The following is a 20784-nucleotide window of genomic DNA, read 5'->3' as shown; positions in this document are numbered from 1 at the left end:
TAAAAAATAGTTGTATTTATATTCCACAATTTGCTCAAATACTGGTTTTCTTATAAACTTTCTACAGGATGTTTTTAAACAAATTCTTCACATTTTGTCTTGACTATGTACTTACGGAATTTCAGGGAAATAGTTCTGTGTATTTTTAATAGCTTAATTTGTACTAAAGGGATGGCAGGTGGTCACATGCAGTCCATGTGGGATTCTAACATGACATTTAGTGAGTTTTCTGACGTGGACCATCCCTTTGAGGCAGAAGGTAATGCATCTGTTGATAGAAGTGACTGTAGATTTGGATTACTGCTCTCTGCATCTTCCAGTTTTTCTGTGTTGTCTTCCCAATTAATGTGGAATCTTGTGACCCTGGGATTAGATGCCAAAATGTTCCTCTGAAGCTAGAGGAAGGAAATATATAAATGGTAAACATTACCAAAGTTTAATCACCCTATGCAAATAGATACTTAAAGAAATGGTCCTTTATGTTAGCACTCCTAAAGGGTTATGTTCATATACAGAAGTATAGGGCAAATAAATAAAGCACTTTAGCATAACTAATAAACAAGGACTAGGACCATAGCAATTATTTTGGCTTAATGGGAACAAGATATGGAGAATCTGAGGGAATTCATTCAGATCTTTTACTATACTATGAAATATCTATTCTTCTACTCTTGTACTTCTATTTCCTAAGAAGGGAAAGAAAATTTCTCCCAAATATAACTTCTTGTTATTAGTGATTTCCTACCTTTTAAATATTATGGTTCATTCTTGGAAACAATAGTCTAGTTTCTTTTCTGTTGTACAAGGTACCAAACAGATAACCAATAAATTTGATCTATGAAAGGATTGGCCAGGATGAAAAACATTCTAGCCTTATTACCAGAAAGTTGAACTTTATTCTACTGCCATGTGATTTTCCTTGTATTGCCTGGCAGACAGAGGGCCCTATTCAACTTCACTTGATTTGCACCCTCTCAAAATCACCAGTTAGTAAACTGTTACAGTTCCCAATGAAAAACCATAAAGGTACTAAGTATCCTTGAGAATAATGAATCACAGCTTTCAGCTTCTCAGTGTTTAAGCTATTTTCTATCACCTGAAATATTTAAGACCTTTAGTTTTATTCTGTAGGAACAGCAGATAAAGTAAAGCATATAGGTACTTTGATGTAAGCATAGATAACTTTATATGAAAAGCAGACACAAAACTTCCACAATTTTGAGAAGAGTTACAAAAATATTACTGAATAATCAGTACAACAAACACAGACTTCCATGTCATAAAAGCTGAAGTGAACATGATCTATGGGAAACGCCATATAAGAAACAGTAAACAAGTGCCTATTTCTTATCAGAGATACTTAATGACTTGCATAGAGAGAGGGTTTGAGGTCACCCATGGTAAGGGAACAATGATTAGTTTGCCCTGCTGGCACAAAGACCTCAAATTTATTTTGTCTCAAACTGCCTAAAAAATTGTATAGTAACAGTAATTAAGAAGGAATAGTAAGACATTACCTTAGAAAAGTCTGGTTTTACTGGCGGATTTTCCCTTAATTCTGTCTCAGTATATTCATTATTTACATAGTAGCCAACTCTAATAAATTCTTGACCTCGATAGGTACAAGTAATTAGCACAACTGTTACGCCTACTGCATCAGCATCTGGAATGAGTCCTGGATTAGGTGCATCTGCCTGGAATAATTTAAAAGAAAAGAAACATACACAGAAGGCTGTTAATGGCAGGTGAGATTGGAGTTTTAGTTACCCTGAGCACTTTCAGTTGAACATGGAACAAGAAAAACTTGGAAATCACATTGGGAAGACAAATGCTCACATTTGGGATTGGCTTAAAGCTAGATATATAGCTCATGTTTCTCCACAGTATCCTCAAGTAGCTTCATTAAACTTCCAGAGGGAAATAATTCTGGTTACTGTGTGTGTTGGTTCATGAGGAATTATGCGAATTCATTCTAACTTTTTATAAAATATTTAAACAATTTAATCAATAGTGCTATTGGTTTTAACTTTTTCGTTATAATTTTCAGACCTAAATTAGTAAATACTAAATTATTCCCATACAACCAGTTGGCAACAAATGTTTTTTATACCAGTTTTCCTTTTCTCCCCAGGACACTTATATTCTCGTACCTATACAACCACCTCTCACAAATATTCTAATAGTAATTTAGTATAAAACTGAACACAGAACAGAAACAGCTACAGATTTTTGTTTTTCTTTTTAAAAATATTTTATTTATTTGAGAGGCAGTGTTACAAAGAAGGAGAGAGAGAGAGAGAGAGAGAGAGAGAGAGAGAGAGAGAGAGAGAGGGAGGGAGGTTTTCCATCCACTGGTTCACTCCCCAGATGGCTGCAATGGCCAGAGCTGGGCTGATCCGAAGCCAAGAGCCAGGAACTTCTGGAGGAGCCCAAGCACTTGGACCATCTTCTACTACTTTCCTAGATCATACCAGAGAACTGGATTGGAAGAGGAGCAGCTGGGACACAAACTGGTGCCCACATGGGATGCTGGCACCACAGGCAAAGGCTTAGCCTACTACACCACAGCACTGGCCCCTGCACAAAACACATGAATAATCCTCTGTTGTGAAAAGCCATTTTACTGGACACTAAAATTTAGTGTGCTGTTTACTTCCTTTGGATTTTCATATGAATTTTAAAGATTATTTTAGGCTGTTGCCATCAAAGACATTGTTTTTGAATCCTGTTGAACCTTGAGGAATGAGGAAGGGAAGCTAGACAGCTAGAGGAGGCTGAGAACATGCTAAGGCCATTCCCTGGTAGCACACCAAGCAGAAAGGAGATGAATGGATGTAAGGAGCCACAGACTGAGGAGACACAACTGAGGCATCCATTCTCGATCTAAGGTGAACATCCAGAGTAGTAAGTGAATGAAGGCCAGTCAGCTAGCCTACTGCTGCTAGGCCACCAGGAACAGCTTCTCTGTGTCCTACATGTAGTCATTCTCAACAGTTCTTAATTCTGAAGGCCAACTTCATGTCTCCATCTCTTTCTGAAATACTGCTTAACTTTCTGACTGGTCTCCCCAGTAAAGTATTGGCTACACTGCTGCCAACATTAGCTACCTAAACACAGATCTTATTCCTCTCTCTTAGCCTGGTTTTAAAACCTCAGATGATGATTTTCATTTCTAAGGGGTAAAAATCTCACTTCTTGAACTTCATTTATAAGGCCCTTCAGTTTGTCTCCAACTAACATTTCCAGTCATGTCTTAGATACATGAATTACCTAGGCTCTTTAAAATGTGATAATCTTTCTCACTTCTGTACCTCACACATACGTTCCCTGTTCCCTTTGACTTGAAAGGTCCTTTCTTTAAGGACCTTTTGACACTTACATCAAGTGAATCCTTCTCAGTGAAGCCCTGTGCCAGTCAGAAGGTGGATTCAGTGGCTTCCCTTTTTATGCACTTACATTGCTTGACACAAACCTCTGCTAATGTGTGACCAACAATCTGAATCTATTCTTCAGTCTTCCCTGTTGGGCTCTAAGCTTTCTGCAGGGCAGGAGTCCCATGCAGCTCATCTTTATAGTCTCATGTTGAACACAACCACAAGCACTTACTACTTTGAAATTCATTCATTACTCAGTTCCTATCTTGTAGAAATTTATGATCTCTTTGGAAAGAGCCTATCTTGGAGAATATGCTGTTCATCTTCGACATCCCAAGCACCATCCCTGCCCCAGAGAAGTATCTGGAAGTGGGTTGAGATAGTTCAGGAATGCTGTCCTCCATATTGCTACCCGTACCCTCAGCAAATTGCTTATAGACATGTTTGTGTTTTTGAAATTGTTTGCCAAAGGATTCCGCTTGAGCAAATATGAGAGACCTGCAAGCTGGATAGCTCATTGAGGATACAGAAGTAATGAATAGAGATAGCTGACTGCAACCAGCAATACTAGGCTGATATCTAGACATGTGCTTGCTAGCTCTGGACCCATTCACAAGAAAGGCATCTATTTTCTGAGATGCAAAATCATGGCAGACTAGAAAAATATTATGGCAATGTGCTTAAAACACAAAGCATAAACTGGGGGCTAGTGCTGTGGCATAGCAGGTAAAGCCTCTGCCTGCAGTACTGGCATCCCATATGGGCACAGATCTAGTCCTGGCTGCTCCACTTCGATCCAGCTCTCTGCTATGGCCTGGGAAAGCAGTAGAAGATGGCCCAAGTCCTTGGGCCCCTGCATTTGTGCAGGAGACCTAGAAGAATCTCCTGGCTTCGGATCGGCGCAGCTCTAGCCGTTGAGGCCATCTGGGGAATTACCCAGTGGATGAAAGACCTCTCTCTAACTCTGCCTTTCAAATAAATAAATAAATCTTAAAAAAAAAACAAAAAAACAAACAAACTGTACTTCAGTCTCTGTGTTGATAGTGGTGAATTTTTTTAAAATGCACAGGTGAACATGTGGCCTAAATTACCTAAATCGTCCTTTTTGGCAACATGTACACTTATAACAAGGTTAGCTACTTGAAAATCACTAGAAGGAAATATTTTTGAATATTTTTTTCCTATACCACTCTAAGCCAAAAGCTTAGGAGTGGTCCTATGAATGTAAATACAAAAAGAAAATTTCTAATGATTTATTTAAAAAACAAGGCATTTCTAAGTTTTTATTGGTAGAATGAAAAAGGTTTCTCACTATACATCAACCCAAGTTTCTTGTACTACATGATGAATCATCATCAATAAAATAAGCCCCAAGTTTATGGGTTGAAGAAAATCCTGCGTGTATACATACATGATAATTTCAAGAAGCTAAAAGAATGAAAATTTAGTTCTATTAATAGGGTACTATAACTGGTCTTTAAAAAGTTTGTGGAAAATGCATATTTTGAAAAACTTTGGCTTTCAAAAATGTTTGCACCAAAATAAACTTAATTCTAATTTTTTCATGAATTTTTTAAATGTAGTGTACTTTTAAGATTTATTTGAAAGGTAAAGATACAGAGAGAGAAGGAAAGAGAAACAGAAAAGCTTCCAGCTGCTGGTTCATTCCCCAAGTGGCTGCACTGGCTGGGGCTGGGGCAGGCTGAAGCCGGGAAGCAGGAGTTTCTTCCGGGTCTCCCATGGATGCAGAGGCCCATGCACTTGGGCCATCTTCTGCTGCCTTCCCAGGCGCATTAGGGAGCTGGATCAGAAGCAAAGCAGCCTGCACTGAAATCAGTGCCCTTATGGCATGCCGGCAATACAGGTAGAGGCTTAACCTTCTGTGCCACAGCACTGGCCCCTTTCCATGAACTTTGAGGTAAAATTATTTTCCACATTTTAAAGATGACAAGATGACTAAGGAAGGTTAGGGAAGTTGTCCAAAGTCACACATGGGTAATAAACAGAGGCACCAGGATTTATCAAGGTCTGTACCTACAGCACTTCCTTCTCCAGAACAGGGTGTTCCCCATTCCCACCACATCTTTCACAAGGTTACATCTGTACCTAATTCAGATTAACAGTATTTTTTTAACTGATGTACTTGAGCCTCTTAATTACTATATTTGAGCTTCTAAAAACTGTTTAGATGTTGTTTATTGCTTTATTCAATAAAAAGCACAAATGTAAGGAGATCAAGATTTTGAATTCTATTTGGGAAAGGAGAAGGAAAGGTAGCAGTTTTACAGATGGCTTGTGTTTCAGTGATTCTTTGACCATTTCTCATGGGATAATTTGATTAACAGGATTCACTTAAATTGGGCCCAACTGTGAACTGAAAAAACAGGGAGGTCAGGGATAAAAAGCATTAGATTTTTCTTTCTGGTTTAAGTCTTTTCAGTGGATTCGATTTAACTGATGGGATTGGCCAGAAATTTGAGAGTATTTCCAAAAGGTTATGGAAAAGTGGAATTAAAAGTTTTTTTGGTGCATGAGTTTTTGATATCAACGCAACAGTTTTACAATATGCATTTTCATTAATTTTCTAAATATCACTTATTTGCAACAAAAAATTAAACTTTTTTTTCTTTTAAACCTATGGCTGTTTACTGTTTGGACTATTGTAAATATCTCCCTCTAATAAGCATGAATAATTGAGAAATGACTGAATAGTTTTAAGCAGCAATTTAACACAGATTAAAAGAAATACTCTCAAATGCAGAGAAGAAAATCAAACCACTATCAGTGGTGTCTGATAACATAAATTATCTTAGCATTTTCTCTCAAACAGGTAGTGGGGTAGTGGATTTGTAGTAGCATGCCTCTAAGAAATGGTAGGTAAGATGCTTTAGTAAAGCATTGGACTTTAATTCTAATGATCCAAGATTATACATTTCTATCTACTAACATAACTGTTAATATAGCTTAATTACTACGTATGTCAAAATAAAGCTGTTGCTTTGTTATATTATCATCACTCCTACTGGTTGAAACCATAACCTGATGATGCATATTCCTAACTGGTGTGGTTACCATTACTACTGGTATAGTTAGTTATATGCATTTTGCATCCATGTTTTGCGCTGTTCAATAGCCATCTTGAAAAGTTTCATACTAAGGGACTAGTCATGGAAGAGCCCCAACTTAACTACCAGGTATAAAATGACACTTCTAAGGCTTACTGTATGCTGTGCATCTCCCTGAAGTAAATAATTACATGAGCATTTCTCAGTATATAAAACCAGGAGGTGCAGTCCCTATAGTGACCGAACCAGGATGGAAGCAGACTTAAGTGAATGCAACAGAAGCAGAGTGAATTAATGCAAAAGGAAAGGAGCAGGACTCTAATAAGACTATACAGTCTATTTAAAAATATATTTACCAAGATTAATCTTACCTGAAATACAAACATATGCCTTCCTGCAGGAACAGGGCCCACTAAAACAGAGTCTAAAACTTGATCATATTCTTCACTTTCTGCAGAGCCCACATAGATAATTTTCCATTCCAAGTCTAGGGTTAAAAACCAAAATATTATTAATATTCAGTAATCATTTATTGGTTGCTAAAGTTGTTTTCTCATAATAGACTCCAGAAAGGCAGTAGAATGCTTCTTATAAAATTTTTACCAGAATTCATATCTTACACTAGAGTTTCTCAAAATTCTCTTTCGTAAAAAACTAGACAATGATTCTCAGAAACAACATAACAAAATCTGGAAAATGTTATATACTTTGTCTTGAAGATTTATAATAAAGCACACTGGCCTAGTGTGTCTGAGACAAACTTCACTAAAGAATAGTGGTAACATTAATCCAGCACTGCCCATATTTATTTGGCTAGGCTATTGAATCACTTGCCCTCCAACTTTTTAAAAGATTTATTTATTTGAAATAGTGACAGAGAAGATCAGAGAGAGAAAGATTTTTATCCACTGGTACAGTCCTCAAAAACCTGCAACAGCAGAGACTGAGCTATGCCACAGTGAAGCCAGTATCTGCATCAGGATCTCCACATTAGTGGCAGGAACCCAGGTACTTGAGCCATCACCTGCTGCCTTCCCAGGCACATCCTCAGGGAGCTGAATTGGAAATGTAGAGTACCCAGGAACCCAGGCACACGAGAATGATATGTGGGTGTCAAGTGGTCTTTGCCAATTTTCTTGTGTATCTTTAAAAAAAAAAAAAATTTGCAGAGACAGTGAGAGAAAGCTTCATCTACTGTGTCATGCCCCAGATGGCTGCAGCTCAGGATCCAGGAATACAATCCTGGTCTCTCACATGAGTGGTAGGAACCCAGTTACTTGAGCCTTCACTGCTGCTTCCCAGGGTCTTGTATTAGTGGGAAGCTCAAGCCAGTAGCCATGACTGGGAATAAAACCTAGGCACTTGGATAAGGGACACAGGCAACTTAACCAGTTAAACGCCATCTTATATGTCATCTTTTAAAAATCTCCTCAGTACCCTTTCATCAACCAAAATAAAGTTTGTTATTTTGTTATAATAGTCATCACTCCTAGTGGCTGAAACTATAAACTGAAGATGCACATTACTAACTGTAACTGTGACTGAATGACCACAGTTGAGTTTTTTTATCCCTCCATGGCACCCCATTATGTCATATGTTCTTTAACCTGGGGAGAGGAAAAAAGGAAACCAAGATCCTTACATTGCATGAGAGTATATACAGTGGGCAAGAACACAAGGAGTACAAGAAATGTTCAAGCGCAGCCCAAGACACTGTATGTAATTCAACCAGCAGACTTTATCGAGCCCCTTTCACAGTGTGCTCCTTAAGGAGAGCCCAGAAAGAGATTAATAAAACTGCTTTTTGAAAGAGCTGCCTCCTTAGTTGGGGAAGGTAATTCTAAAAATACATACGATCTCTGAGAGACTTACTCTTCTTAGGGTGTTGTGTGGCCTGCCTCTTAGAAGCTACACTGAGCCGACATAAGCATTAGCAAAGGTCTGTGTTTTGGGGTCACTCATTAGACTATCAGGGCCACCATGTGCTGCCCTTGTGTACTAGAAATAGCTTAACTGCTACTTTATAGTCTTATGAATTATGATTTACAGAATTGAAAGCTCCTTTTTTGTCTTAAACTCAGTAGTCATCTTTTGAGAACCTGTTATGTTATGGTTCTGTCCCTTGTTCACTTAGATATCCAATTGGTAGCACATTTCTAGATGCAGAGTCCTGCCTCTGACATCTCATGAGCTCATGTATTTGATGAGAGAGAGACAGAGAGGGAGGGAGGGAGAGGGGGGAAGCAAGCAGAATTGAGTATCTTTTCAAAGGCAACAAAAAACCACTGGCTCAGAGGTTACAAGTATACTTAGTATGTTTAAGAAAAAAGAGGCCAGGGATGGAACAGAGAAAATAATCAACCACAAGATTAGAGATTAGAGGCATGCCCAGATCACACAAGGTTTTGAAGGTCCTAAGGACTCTGACTTTTTTATACTAAGTGTAAATGGAAGCCATAGAGTTTGGGGCAGAGGGACAGAATCTACGTTTCATTTTAAAGGATCATTTTGACCACTATGTTCAATAGATTTTAAGAGGGCAGAGAAGAAACAGAAAAATATTTCAACAATTAAGGCAAGGGTAGTTTGGACCATGGCCAGGAGTGAGGCTGCAAAGCAATTACATTCTGGATTTTTTTTTTTTTTTAAGAGTTATTTATTTGAAAGGCAGAGTTATACAAAGACATCCTCCATCCACTGGTTCACTCCCCAGATGGCTGCTAAAGCTGAGGCTGGGCCTGGCTGAAGTCAGGAGTCTGGAACTCCCATCTGGGTCTCCCACATGGGTGCAGGGGACCAAGGAGTTGGGCCACCTTCCACTGCTCTCCCAGGCACATTAGCAGGGAGCTTGTCAAGAAATGGAGCAGCCAGGACTCAAACTGGCACACATAAGGGATGCTGGCATTGCAGGTGGTATTTTAACACTGTGCCACAACACCGGCTGCCTACATATTTTGAAAATGCAAGCAGCAGGAGCCACTTTTTTTTTATTAAGAGGATTAAAAGTAGGAGAAAATAATTAGTAGTTCTAGGCATGTTTCAGCTGTCTACTAATACCTGAGTGGAGATACTGAGTAGGAAATGTGGGTATCCTCTCCCTTTTTCTTTATAACTGCCTTTCAAATCTTTTAAAAAATGTGAATATTGGCAGTGTTGTATAAAACCATAAGGAGATGGGATTCCTAGGGAGTGAACATTGGAGCTCTCCAAAGAGGTCAGGAAGATGAAGAATCAACTAAGGAGATTAGAAAACTAGTAGCTAATTAGGCAGATGATCCAAAAGCCAAGAGAAGAAAATGTTTTTTGGGGGCTGGTGTTGTGGTGTAGCAGGTAAAACCACCACCTGTGAGACCACATCCCATATGAATACCAGTTTGGTTTGAGTCCTGGCTGTTCTACTTTGACACAGCTCCCTGATAATGCATCTGGGAAAGCAGTGAAAGATGGCTCAAATCCGTAGGCCCCTGCACCTACATGGGAGACCTGGAAGAAGTTCTTGGCTTGGGTCTGGCCCAGCTCTGGCCATTGCTACCCTGTGGGGAGTGAACTAGCGGATGGAAGATGTATCTTCCCCCACCTCCCTCCATTCTCTCCCTCTCCCTCTCTCCTTTACTCTGTCTTTCAAACAAATAAATAAATGCTTAAAGAAAAAAATTGTTTTTAAAAAAGGAGTCTGAAAGCTACTAAACTAGCCACAGAAGGATAAGACTGAGAATTGTCATTTGAAGGTTTATTTTTACCACTACATATAATGCTCTTGTCCTAATTGGTATGAGTTAAATTGACATTTGTGTCTGGCATAAGAACATGGCTATAATTTGTAAACTTACTTCTATAAATACCTACTGTGTGCTGCACATTGATCCTGCCACATCATACCTGTTATTTAAACCTCCACAACTTTATCATATCATATCATCCCTGTTATGCAAACAGAACTCAGAGTTTAAGTAACCTACCCAGATTTCCCACAATTTGTACATTAAAGAATCAGGCTCTGTCTCTCCAACTAAAAAAATAAGATAGGGGCCAGTGCTGTAGCATAGTGGGCTAAGCCTCCATCTGCGGTGCCAGCATCCCTTATAGGTGCTAGTTCTTGTCCTGGCTGCTTCTCTTCCCACCCAGCTCTCTGCTATGGCCTGGGAAAGCAGAAGATGGCCCAAGAGGTTGGTCCCCTGCACCGGTGTGGGAGACCCGGAGGAAGTTCCTGGCTCCTGGCTTCAGATTGGCAAAGCTATGGCCATTGGCGGCCATTTGGGGAAGAGAACCAGCAGATGGAAGACCTTTCTGTAATTCTGCCTCACAAATAAATAAATTAATCTTTTAAAAAAATGTAAAGATAAATTCTCCCCATGCTCTCAAATTAGTAATAGAATTAAGGACTTAACTGTAAGGGGAGTGGGAGATAGAGAACAGAGGAACGGGGAAATAATCAAGCCTTAACAAGTACAAGATGCAACTGAAGGAAGGCCTGGACACTGATTTTTAATCTCATGAGAAGTTTGCTGTAATACTTTCAAATGTTTGGTGCTTTTTAAAATTAGCATCAGGTTTTTTTTTTTTTTTTTTTTTTTTTAAAGCTTAGTTTTCATTTCCCTGCCTCCTATATTGGAAGGAGGAAGAGATAAGGTCAAAGTTTTCCCTAGTCTTTCAGCTGAAGGAGTTTATCCATTTGTTGGAAGTTAAATGTTTCATTTAATCATGATAACCCTTCCCTGAAAGTATCTCCTCATGTGGGGGGAGTGAGAGAAGTTAACAAGGAGGTTTTAAGCTAATTACATTGCTTGAGAAGACCTATGGTCTAGTGGGAAGAATGCAGTCTTTGGAATTAGAGTAAGCCTGAAATTTGAAAATATGAAGCACTGTGCTTAATTCTGGTACACTGTAAGAATTTTGCCAACAGTAGCTAAAGTTGGACATACATAGTAAACTTGAAAGTTTTCTTGAAGGAAGGTCAGTCAAAACTTGTGTAGGCTTGATGACCATCGGATCAAGCACAGGAAAGCTTGTGCTTAAATCTTGACACTTGGTTTTTCAAGGAGGCTGTTAGAAACATCCAAATTATCTTAAGAGCAAATACTACAAAAGGCTTTTTATGACAGCAAAGCTGCAAGGGCAGCTTTTAAAGAAAAGTGGAGGAAAAAATAGTGGCTGAACTCTGGTTTGGGACTTGGATAAAATAACTTATGAAGTGAAAAATTTTAAGAATATTCTGTACTTTTCAGGAAATGATTTTTAATAAAAGTATAGTATAAAATTATGGAACCTATAAAGAGCCATTGCTAACTATTTCCTTAATCCACACAGCCTCTAGGTGGAGTACACAGGCATGGCACCTTTTTGAAAGATTCCTTTGCAGCTTCAGTATGACTCAGCTTAAAATTTTTTATAAAATACTAAATAAATGCCCATTAGTGGTACCCTTGAAGTGTGGGGTACCAGTGGAAGTAGGTGTACTCTTGACATTATTATTGTAAAAAGCTCAATGCGACCGAGTTGGGTTTGGGATACCAATTAAAGATAGAATATAGTTTGGCTAGTATGAATGGAAGGTTTCCGCTACCCAATATGAAAGTCCTCTAACAGCATCTTGGTATCTGTCTTGTTATGGGTTGATCCTAAAATGGAAGGCATCACTTCAGAAGTATCTGTAGTTTGAATATCTTCTGATGCCTAAAACATTGTAGCATAGGTTCTTATTTGCCCATTTTCATATGCAATTAGCAGTAAAAAAAAAAAAAAATACTGATTATGGGGCCTGGAAAATGGGCCTCCTAGCTGAGATGGTTACATGGTATAGTAGTGCTAGGGGACAGTAATCAGATGGCTTCAGAATAAGAAAAGCCCTTTAATTTGATTATCAATGACCTAGGTAGAGATTAGTTTAATAAATGAGTCATCTTTCTGACTATACCCTACACATAAAATTTATGTGCACTTATGCTTTATATATGTTATTAAAACAGAAAGGCACATATTATAATGTTAAGTTAAGGGAGTGAAATGGAGGAAAGCAATGAGTAGGGACTGTTACTTTATGTCTGCACAACTTTTAAAAGTTTTACAGTGAGCATATAGTTTTTATAATGAATGTTAATACGCCACTAAAATACACTTCAGACTAAAAACTAATTTTTAAAATGAAAATGCCTTACGTGATTATCCTAATAAATTCAAGTAAGTATGTCTCCCTATTTAATTGTAAAATTTACACTGATAAACTTTTTTCCCCTCAAATTGTGAAAATGAAGCACTGGACTATTTTAATGAAATCTGAGAAAAGCAAAGCTCAGAAATTACCAAGTTCTGGCTTTCTAAACACTTTATTACTGCACGAATTAAAAACGTTTGTCTATTTTTGAAGAAAAAATCGCATTTGCCATCAAGATTTTACTTTTTATTTCTTAGCCCACATTTGTGTGATATGTTAGGGTATATTCTGTATTTGAATGTGGAGTTTGAATTAGATTCCAAACCATTCTTGAATAAAGTCTTCGTATTTAGCAGCCAGATTAAATCCTGGAAAATTTTTTAAGGACCTCATTCATGTTTACTCGGGCTTAAATGTAACTTTCCAGCATAGCAATATTTTCCTCCCTGAGAGAGCAGAGAGGTTTTCGTCAATGAGGAAGAGGAGTCCACGCCGGTCCCGGAGCCTGCGCGCCAGCATCCCCAGGCGCCCCGAGCATCCCCGAGCAGGAGCAGCCGGGGAGGGCCCGCGGCCCCCGGGGAGCCCGCGGCGCGGAGGGGCCGAGCCTGCGCCCGCCTCCCCTGCTGGTTGGTCGAGGAAGCCAGGAATCAGCGCGAGGACAGCCTCGCTGCCCTCCCCGGCGCGGCTGGGCACGACCAGCCGGCGGAGAGGGGCACTCGGCCGCAAGCTGCAAACACGGGTTTGCCTTCGGCCGTGGGTGGGGGGCAGGCAGGTGGGCCGGCGCCGCGCCGCGTCCGTCACCGCCGCGGGGCGCGAGGAGGCGTCGTGACGCCGGGGTCGCCGGCCCAGTTCTCAACTCGGGGTAAGATGGCTCCGCTCCGAACTCGCCGGCGCGACCCCGCGCGCGCGCGCCTGCCCCTGCCCACCCCACGCGGCGGCCGGGGGGCGCGGGGGCGGTTCGTACCGCGGAGCCAGCCCGGCGCGACCTCCCGGCCGGCGCCGCGGGCGCGAGTGCGGGTCCCGCGAACCGCCCGCCCGCCAGACAAAGCTGACAACATGGCTACCTCCGCTCGAACAAGTTCCTCGCAAGTTGAGCCGCGGCAGGCGCCTGGGCTGCGGCTGGAAGCCGCGCGCGCCTGGCCGGCCGTCGTCCATCAACTTCAAGTTTCCCTCCGCAGAGCCGAGCCCGCAGCCCGCCGGGCGCCGAGGGCGGCCGCCCCGCGCGAGGCCGGGCCCGGGAAACTTTCAACGTCTGCAGCCCGCAACTGACAGCCCTGGCGGGCGGGCGGCCGGCGCGACTCACCTTCAGACAGGTCCTCGATGCACTCGAAGGTGATCTCGAACTGGAACGGGTTGTAGAAAGGAGAAGGGTTATCCAGCACCACTACATTGTTCACCTGAACCTTTGCCATATTTTGAAAAAAAAACACAAACAATGGGAGCGGGGGCTTGTTGCGGCACAATAAAGTCCAGCCCGCGGCCGCTCGGCAGAGCGCAGACCCCCGCCCCGGCGCCGGCCCGACGTCGTGCAGCGGCGACTTGAGAAACTTTTTTTTTTCCTCTTTTTATTTACACGAGAGCACTCCACAGTGTTTTGCAGCTTTCCTATTTCACTAAACTACAGCCCATTCTGCTCTGATAACTAGCAGCGTTGCTCGCGATTGGCTGCACCCGAGCTCTGACCCTCCTCCTCCAGCGAGGGCCTCGGCTGCGAGCAAGATGGGCTCCCGCTCCCGGAATGGACTCGGAAACTTTAACTGCGGCTCCACCTGCTGGTGTGGATTAGGACAAAGGCGGAGAACAAAGTGAGTGGAATACGGGCTGGGAGGCCCGCGCGGAGGCCGCCGGCGGCGGCGGGGGGAGGGGCGCGCAGGCCCCGCCCCCGGCCCGGCGACTCCCGCGCCTCACGTCGGGCGTGGCCGCGGCGGGGACGGGGGGCGTGGCCGCGGCGGGGAGGCGCGAGCGCGGCGATGCCCGCCCCCTGGGTTTGCTGCTGTCTGGTTTTTGGGTGGCGTGGGTTTTTTTTTTTTTTTTTTAAGCACTCTTATACATCAGTGCAAAAGGCTTTGTTGGCTCTGCTCAGTTTTATCAGATAAGAGATTCAGTCGTCTACACCAGGTTAGATTCAGCTGTGAGTTGGGTGGTATTCGGAGTTGAGAAAAGGGTTGGTTGCAGTGGAAATAAATTGCATTTTATAGGCCGATGTCAGCTCGAAGGGAGCAAAGCCATTTTGGAAATCTAGTTCTTGGCTAGTATCTACGCTTGGGCACGACAGCGCCGTTACTTAAGTAGACACAAAATGAAAGGAGAGGAGATGATTTTACACACACACTTTGCTCGGTAAATTTAAGTGGGTAATCTTGGGCTGCACCTGGTTATCTTCTGCCCATTCCATTGCTCTAGAAGGAAAAAGAAAAATTACAGGAGATGTGATCAGTTACACCTCAGGCTTATGTTGTTTGGGGAGCATAGCAGGAACATAAAAGGAGAAAATGGAAGTGTCGGGAAACCAAAAGGGCAGCACAGTAGAGAAGGGAAAAAAACAGGAAGGAATATCACGACTTTTCATCTTCAACAGTTTATGACCTAAGCCGTTGGACATAATTTGTGGCTGGACAGATTCTGAGGTCTGAAATGAGGACATGTGAATAGCTTTATGCTGCTTGCCTACCATTGTGGGGAAATGGGGGAGCTTTTATCATGCTCTTGAGCTTGAAGTCTACTGAGTAAGAGTGGAAAAAGGTTTGTTTCATTACATGCAGTTCCTAGCTATTATTTTTTATTTAAGTGTTGAGAATGAAACCCCCAAACGCCCAAATGACTAAATCCAGAATGAAAATTACTTTGTCATTGAGTTATTTCCTAAGTATCATTGATGCTATAAGGGTTTCCTCTCAGCATAGTGCCCAGAATTTTGATTTGTCATTCTTAGCATGGTTCATATTTAAGGTACGTTGCTTATGGTGGGACAGCTTCATCTGATAGTCTTTGGAAAGTAAACCTGGGACAGTTAATATTAGGCCTGCCCACATTCAAGAAAACTAGTTTGGGGAGAGGAGTCTGATTTTTTTTTTTTTTTTTTTTAATAATTCAGCAGTTAGGTAGACCCTACCGAAAGTTTCTTCAACCCTGTTGTTTCTGTTCATTAAAGTGAAAGTCATTGTGTGGTAACAGACACAGTTTACTACAGGTGATAAAACAGCACTCTTATTAATGTTGGGCTTAATGCTGGCTAAGATAAAACGGAGATTGCTGTATGCACTAAGACGTGTTGGATACATAAGATAAAATGACCATTTGAAGATTAGAACATGACTCCTTTGAGACTGGTGTATGCAGATGTCTGATTATTGCAGTCATTGTTTAAAAAAAATCTTTGTGTATTTTTTTTTACTTGTTTCAAAGGCAGAGAGATCGCCTATCTGCTGGTTCACTCTCCAGATGCCCACAGCAGCTGGGTTTAGCCATGCCAAAGCCGAGAACCAGCTAGGAACTTACTTTGGGTTTCCCACCTATGTGGCAGGAATGCAACTACTTGAGACATCTGGTATCTCTCAGGATAGCATTTCCTAGAATTGCAAATAGAGCTGGCCCTTGAATCCAGGAGCTGTGATATGGGATGTGGGCATTCCAAGCAGCGTCTTAAACTCTGCACCAAAGGCTTGACCATATTGCAAGCACTGTCAAGAGGAAATTCGGGGGCCCATGTTGTGGCGCAGCGGGTAAAGCCGCCGTCTGCAATGCTGGCATCTCATATGGGTGCAAGTTTGTGTCCTGGGTGCTCCACTTCTGATCCAGTTCCCTGCTAATGGACTGGGAAAAGCAAGAGATGATGGCCCACGTGCTTGGGCCTCTGCTACCCACGTGGAAGACCTGAAAGAAGCTCAAGGCACCTGACTTCAGCCTGGCCCCAGCATGACCATTGGGGAGTAATGGGAGATCTCTGTCTGTCCTTTTCTCTCTGTAACTCTAACTTTCGAATCAGTCAATAAGTCCTTTTTTTTTTTTTTAAAGAGATTCTAATTTCCTTGTTTTATCAAAGTGGCACTTGTTAAAATGAAGCACATTTTGTAGTGTGACCATGCATGTGTCCTAATGAGACCAGTCCTAAAAAACTCTTTTTTTTTGGACAGGCAGAGTGGATAGAGAGAGAGAGAGAGAAAGGTCTTCCTTTTTGCCGTTGGTTCACCCTCCAATGGCCGCTGCGGCTGGCGCATCATACTGATCCGAAGCCAGGAGCCAGGTGCTTCTCCTGGTCTCCCATGCGGGTGCAGGGCCCAAGGACTTGGGCCATGCTCCACTGCCTTCCCGGGCCATAGCGGAGAGCTGGCCTGGCAGAGGGGCAACCGGGATAGAATCCGGCGCCCTGACCGGGACTAGAACCCGGTGTGCCAGTGCTGCAAGGCGGAGGATTAGCCTGTTAAGCCATGGCGCCGGCCAAAAAACTCATTTTTGGTGTTAAGTGTCACCAGAGGCAGAAGATCTAGAAGATCTATCTTTAAGCCAGTAGTCTGGCATATTTTCTTTTAGAATTTTTCAATGCACCATATATAATGGTATTTAAGAAAACACAAAGGGCCGGCACTGTGGTGTAGTGGGTAAAGCTGCCACCTGCAGTGCCAGCATCCCATATGGGTGCCGGTTTGAGTCTTGGCTGCTCCACTTCCAATCCAGCTGTCTGCTATGGCCTAGGAAAGCAGTAGCAGAAAGCCCAAGTCCTCAGACTCCTGCACCTGCATGGGAGACCCGGAAGAAGCTCCTGGCTTCGGATCGGTGCAGCTCCAGCCGTTGGGGCCAATTGGGGAGTGAACCAGCGGATGGAAGACATTTCTCTCTGTCTCTGTTTGCCTCTCCTCTCTCTGTGTAACTCTGACTTTCAAATAAATAAATAAAGCTAAAAAAAAAAAAAAACGAAAACACTAGAACCAAATACCTCCCTAATGGTTCACTAGAAATTGTAAAAAATCATCCTGTGGCCGGCGCCGCGGCTCAATAGGCTAATCCTCCACCTGTGGCGCCGGCACACCGGGTTCTAGTCCCGGTCGGGGCACTGGATTCTGTCCCGGTTGCCCCTCTTCCAGGCCAGCTCTCTGCTGTGGCCCGGGAGTGCAGTGGAGGATGGCCCAAGTGCTTGGGCCCTGCACCCCATGGGAGACCAGGAGAAGCACTTGGCTCCTGCCTTCGGATCAGCGTGGTGCGCCGGCCACTGGAGGGTGAACCAACGGCAAAAGGAAGACCTCTCTCTCTCTCTCTCTCTCACTGTCCACTCTGCCTGTCATCTTGTGACCTGTCATCCTCCTGCCTCTCCCATCTTAACTCTTACTATTGCCCATCAAAAATATCGAAGGGCTTTTAAGAAGTTCCACCAAATGTTCCTTTTCACTGATGATACCTTTCAGGAAAGACCAAAAAGACTCCCTGGATGAGCCCGGCATATTTTAAAACTGTTAATACCTTCTGGGGCAATTTATAGAACCAGTTGCTGAACAATTTAAGTACCCCAGGGGTCCCACATGATTCATGGATGGCTATGTGGAATGTAATCCCCAAATCAGTGTTCTCTAGAGATCATTTTGTGGGAAGGATGAATTGTCTGGACCTAAGATGAGCAAAGCCTAAACTGGTGCCTAAGGCTGAAATGAATGAACCTAGTTACCTGTTGTTGCAGGTTGAGTTAGATCTCCCCCTAATTCCTGCGTTGAAGTATGAATGTGACTGTATTTGAAGATGAGCCTCTAACATAGTGGCTGAATGAAATGAGATCATTAGGCTGAGTCCTGTCTAATCTAACTGATATCCTCAAAAAAGAGGAAATTTGGACATACAAAGAAATACCAGGGGCACACACTCACTGAAAAAAGATCATTCTGAGGCATGGCAAGAGTCCTTAAAAGAAACCAAGCAAACCTGTCAAGACCTCGATCTTGAACTCGCCTTCAGAACTAGAGAATGTGGATTTCTGTTTTAAGCCATCCAGTCTGTGGTAGCTTGTTATGACAGCCGTAACAAACAAATACACTTGGAAGATTTTTTCCTCCACTCAGAATTACGTTATTGAATTGAAATAGTGGCTAGTCATCCAGTATTTTCTGTAGTAATAAATGAGGTGGTAATTCAGCCTTGGCAGTAGGGGTGTGATGGAGTGTGGATTGGTGTTTTGGAGCCAGTTTTCAAAGGAAGTTAAAGCTTCAATTCTGCAGAGACAAGTTGCTGCTTGTTTCCATGGATCCAAGGGTCCTTTATAGAGGACTTCTAAGATTCTGAAATTTAAGTGTTGAAAGTATGAATTAAGAAGTAGTAGGATTAAGTGAATTGAACTGAAATGTGCTGAATTAAAATGTACTGGAACTAAGGATTAAATCGAGTCTTAGTCCCTGCCTGCTATAGGAGTTACTGGAGTGGAAGTACTAACTTCTTGCCTTTGTTCAAATCCTAGATTTCCACACAGGGGAATTTCTTGTTCACCATGTTGAATTGTCTTTTAAGAGTTACTTACTTATTGTTCCCATCTTTTAAGAAAAGATTCTTCTGTAAGGCTTGTTTTAATATGATCTTTGGTTAGGTTAAAAGGCATCCTTTTATTTATTACTGATAGGATATTAAATTTTAATGATAGTTTTAAATAAAATTTATGTAGAATGTAGATTTGCTGGAGTTTATAACCATCTTTAAATGAGTTAAGTTTTTTAGTAATTTTAGTGATGCATTACATGTGTACAGAGAGCATTTGTTACATGAAATTTTTGTGTTAGGCCCTATGGAATGCTCAAAAATAAAACATACGAAGATCTTATGGCCCTGTAGGAAAGATAACTATGTAATCAAATAAGTATGGTAATATAATAGAAAATGTTAGATGCAACTTTAACCAATTACATTTAAATATAGGCAAATGAAAATTTTTTTAACCATTTGTGAAGAACATTTAAATAACCTGTTTCTGAGCCTCCTGGTGTGGTAAGAGGGGAAGGTATTATCATCCTTCACAGCAAGACAGAACACTGGTGCTCAGAGACCCACTCCTCTAACTGATGGCCTAATACCTCTCTACCGTGTCTCTACTGCAGCAGGCAAAATGTGAAGTGGCCCTTATGTGTAGAAAATGTGGTTGGTACCATTTCCTGTAGTAATGACTTGATTAATCTTGAAGAAAAAATGTTATTAATGAGGTTGGCTCAGGTGCATACTAGGACTAAGAGGAGGATCCCCCAGGGTAACAGTGGGGGGGAATCTCTTCATTGAGGCACTACAGATATCCAGACTCTTTGTAAAAGGGACACTCAGAAGGTACAGGAGGATAGAGCTATACCTCCTTATACATTTTGTAGGTTCTCCATGTCTGTTACATAAAGTGTACCCCTTCTCCATTCTCTGCTATACTTCATTAATAAGATTTTGTTGGGTCAGTGTTGTGGTAGAGCCATTTAAGCAGCCATTTGTGACATTAGGATCTCCTATCAGAGTGTCACTTGAGTCCTGGATGCTCTGCTTCCTATCCAACTTCCTGCTAGTGCACCTGAGAAAACTGTGGATGAGACTCAAGTGGTTGCATTCCTGCCACCTACTTGGAAGACCCAGATGGATTTCCTGGTTCTGGGCTTCACAATGGTCCAGACCCAGTTATGAGCATTTAAGGAGAGAACCAGCCAACAGAAAGTATCTCTCTCTCCTTCTCCCTCTCTCTCTTACACTTTTTCTCCCTCTTTGTCTGTCTGTCTTTTGAATGAATGAATGAATGAATGAATCTTTAAAAAATGTTCCACTGTTTTGTGTTCATTGTTACTCACCATAATGTTATAGGTTGTTGCTATATATCCCTTATCCTTAACTAGATTATATTGTTAAATACCTTTTGGATAGCTATAAATCACATCAGCCAGCTTTCTGAAGCACTGTAATTATGTTTATGGTTGACAGTTTGTTGATGTTAATATCGTCGTTTTTGACCAGAAAAGTATGAATGGAAACATCTAAAATTTATCTTGTTTGTTTTTGTTGTTTTACTTTGTCTTCTTAGTCCTCTTATAAATCTAGCTCTTTGTAAATTAATTTTTCTCTTGAATTCAGTTTTCTCTTATGGTCCATCTTCATTCATGTTTTATACTCCATCCCTTTCTCTCTAATTCCCTGCCTTTCCCATTCATCAGAGGCTCTGCTCTTTACCTGATACCAGGGAAAAAGTAATGATCAGTAG

At 41.8% G+C, this 20784-nt stretch overlaps 2 protein-coding genes across 5 annotated transcripts in view; one reads left to right on the top strand and one right to left on the bottom strand.

Moving 5' to 3' along the window:
• The window catches only part of MCM9 (minichromosome maintenance 9 homologous recombination repair factor), a 216631-nt gene that overhangs the window by 34242 nt on the left and 161605 nt on the right, over window positions 1-20784 (top strand). The window lies entirely within an intron of this gene.
• Window positions 3-14363, bottom strand: ASF1A (anti-silencing function 1A histone chaperone). The gene is made up of 4 exons (XM_062186678.1): window positions 13894-14363; window positions 6811-6926; window positions 1518-1694; window positions 3-395 (listed from the first exon to the last, which is right to left on the bottom strand). Exons 1-4 carry the CDS (start codon window positions 14000-14002, stop codon window positions 183-185), a joined length of 615 nt encoding a protein of 204 aa, XP_062042662.1. The 5' UTR covers window positions 14003-14363; the 3' UTR covers window positions 3-182.

This window comes from Lepus europaeus, chromosome 3 (genome assembly GCF_033115175.1).
Source record: "Lepus europaeus isolate LE1 chromosome 3, mLepTim1.pri, whole genome shotgun sequence".
Lineage (NCBI taxonomy): Eukaryota > Metazoa > Chordata > Mammalia > Lagomorpha > Leporidae > Lepus > Lepus europaeus.
Note: the sequence above shows the minus strand (reverse complement) of the source record. Positions and strands in the feature narration are given on the sequence as shown.

Bases quoted from the DNA above. Each gene is read 5' to 3' on its own strand.
- ASF1A (XM_062186678.1), bottom strand. From the start codon at position 14,002: ATGGCAAAGGTTCAGGTGAACAATGTAGTGGTGCTGGATAACCCTTCT. The intron at 6,927-13,893 runs GTGAGTCGCGCC...TTTTAACCCTAG, and splicing joins CATCGAGGACCTGTCTGAAG to ACTTGGAATGGAAAATTATC. The intron at 396-1,517 runs GTAATGTCTTAC...TCCTTCCTCTAG, and splicing joins TAAAACCAGACTTTTCTAAG to CTTCAGAGGAACATTTTGGC.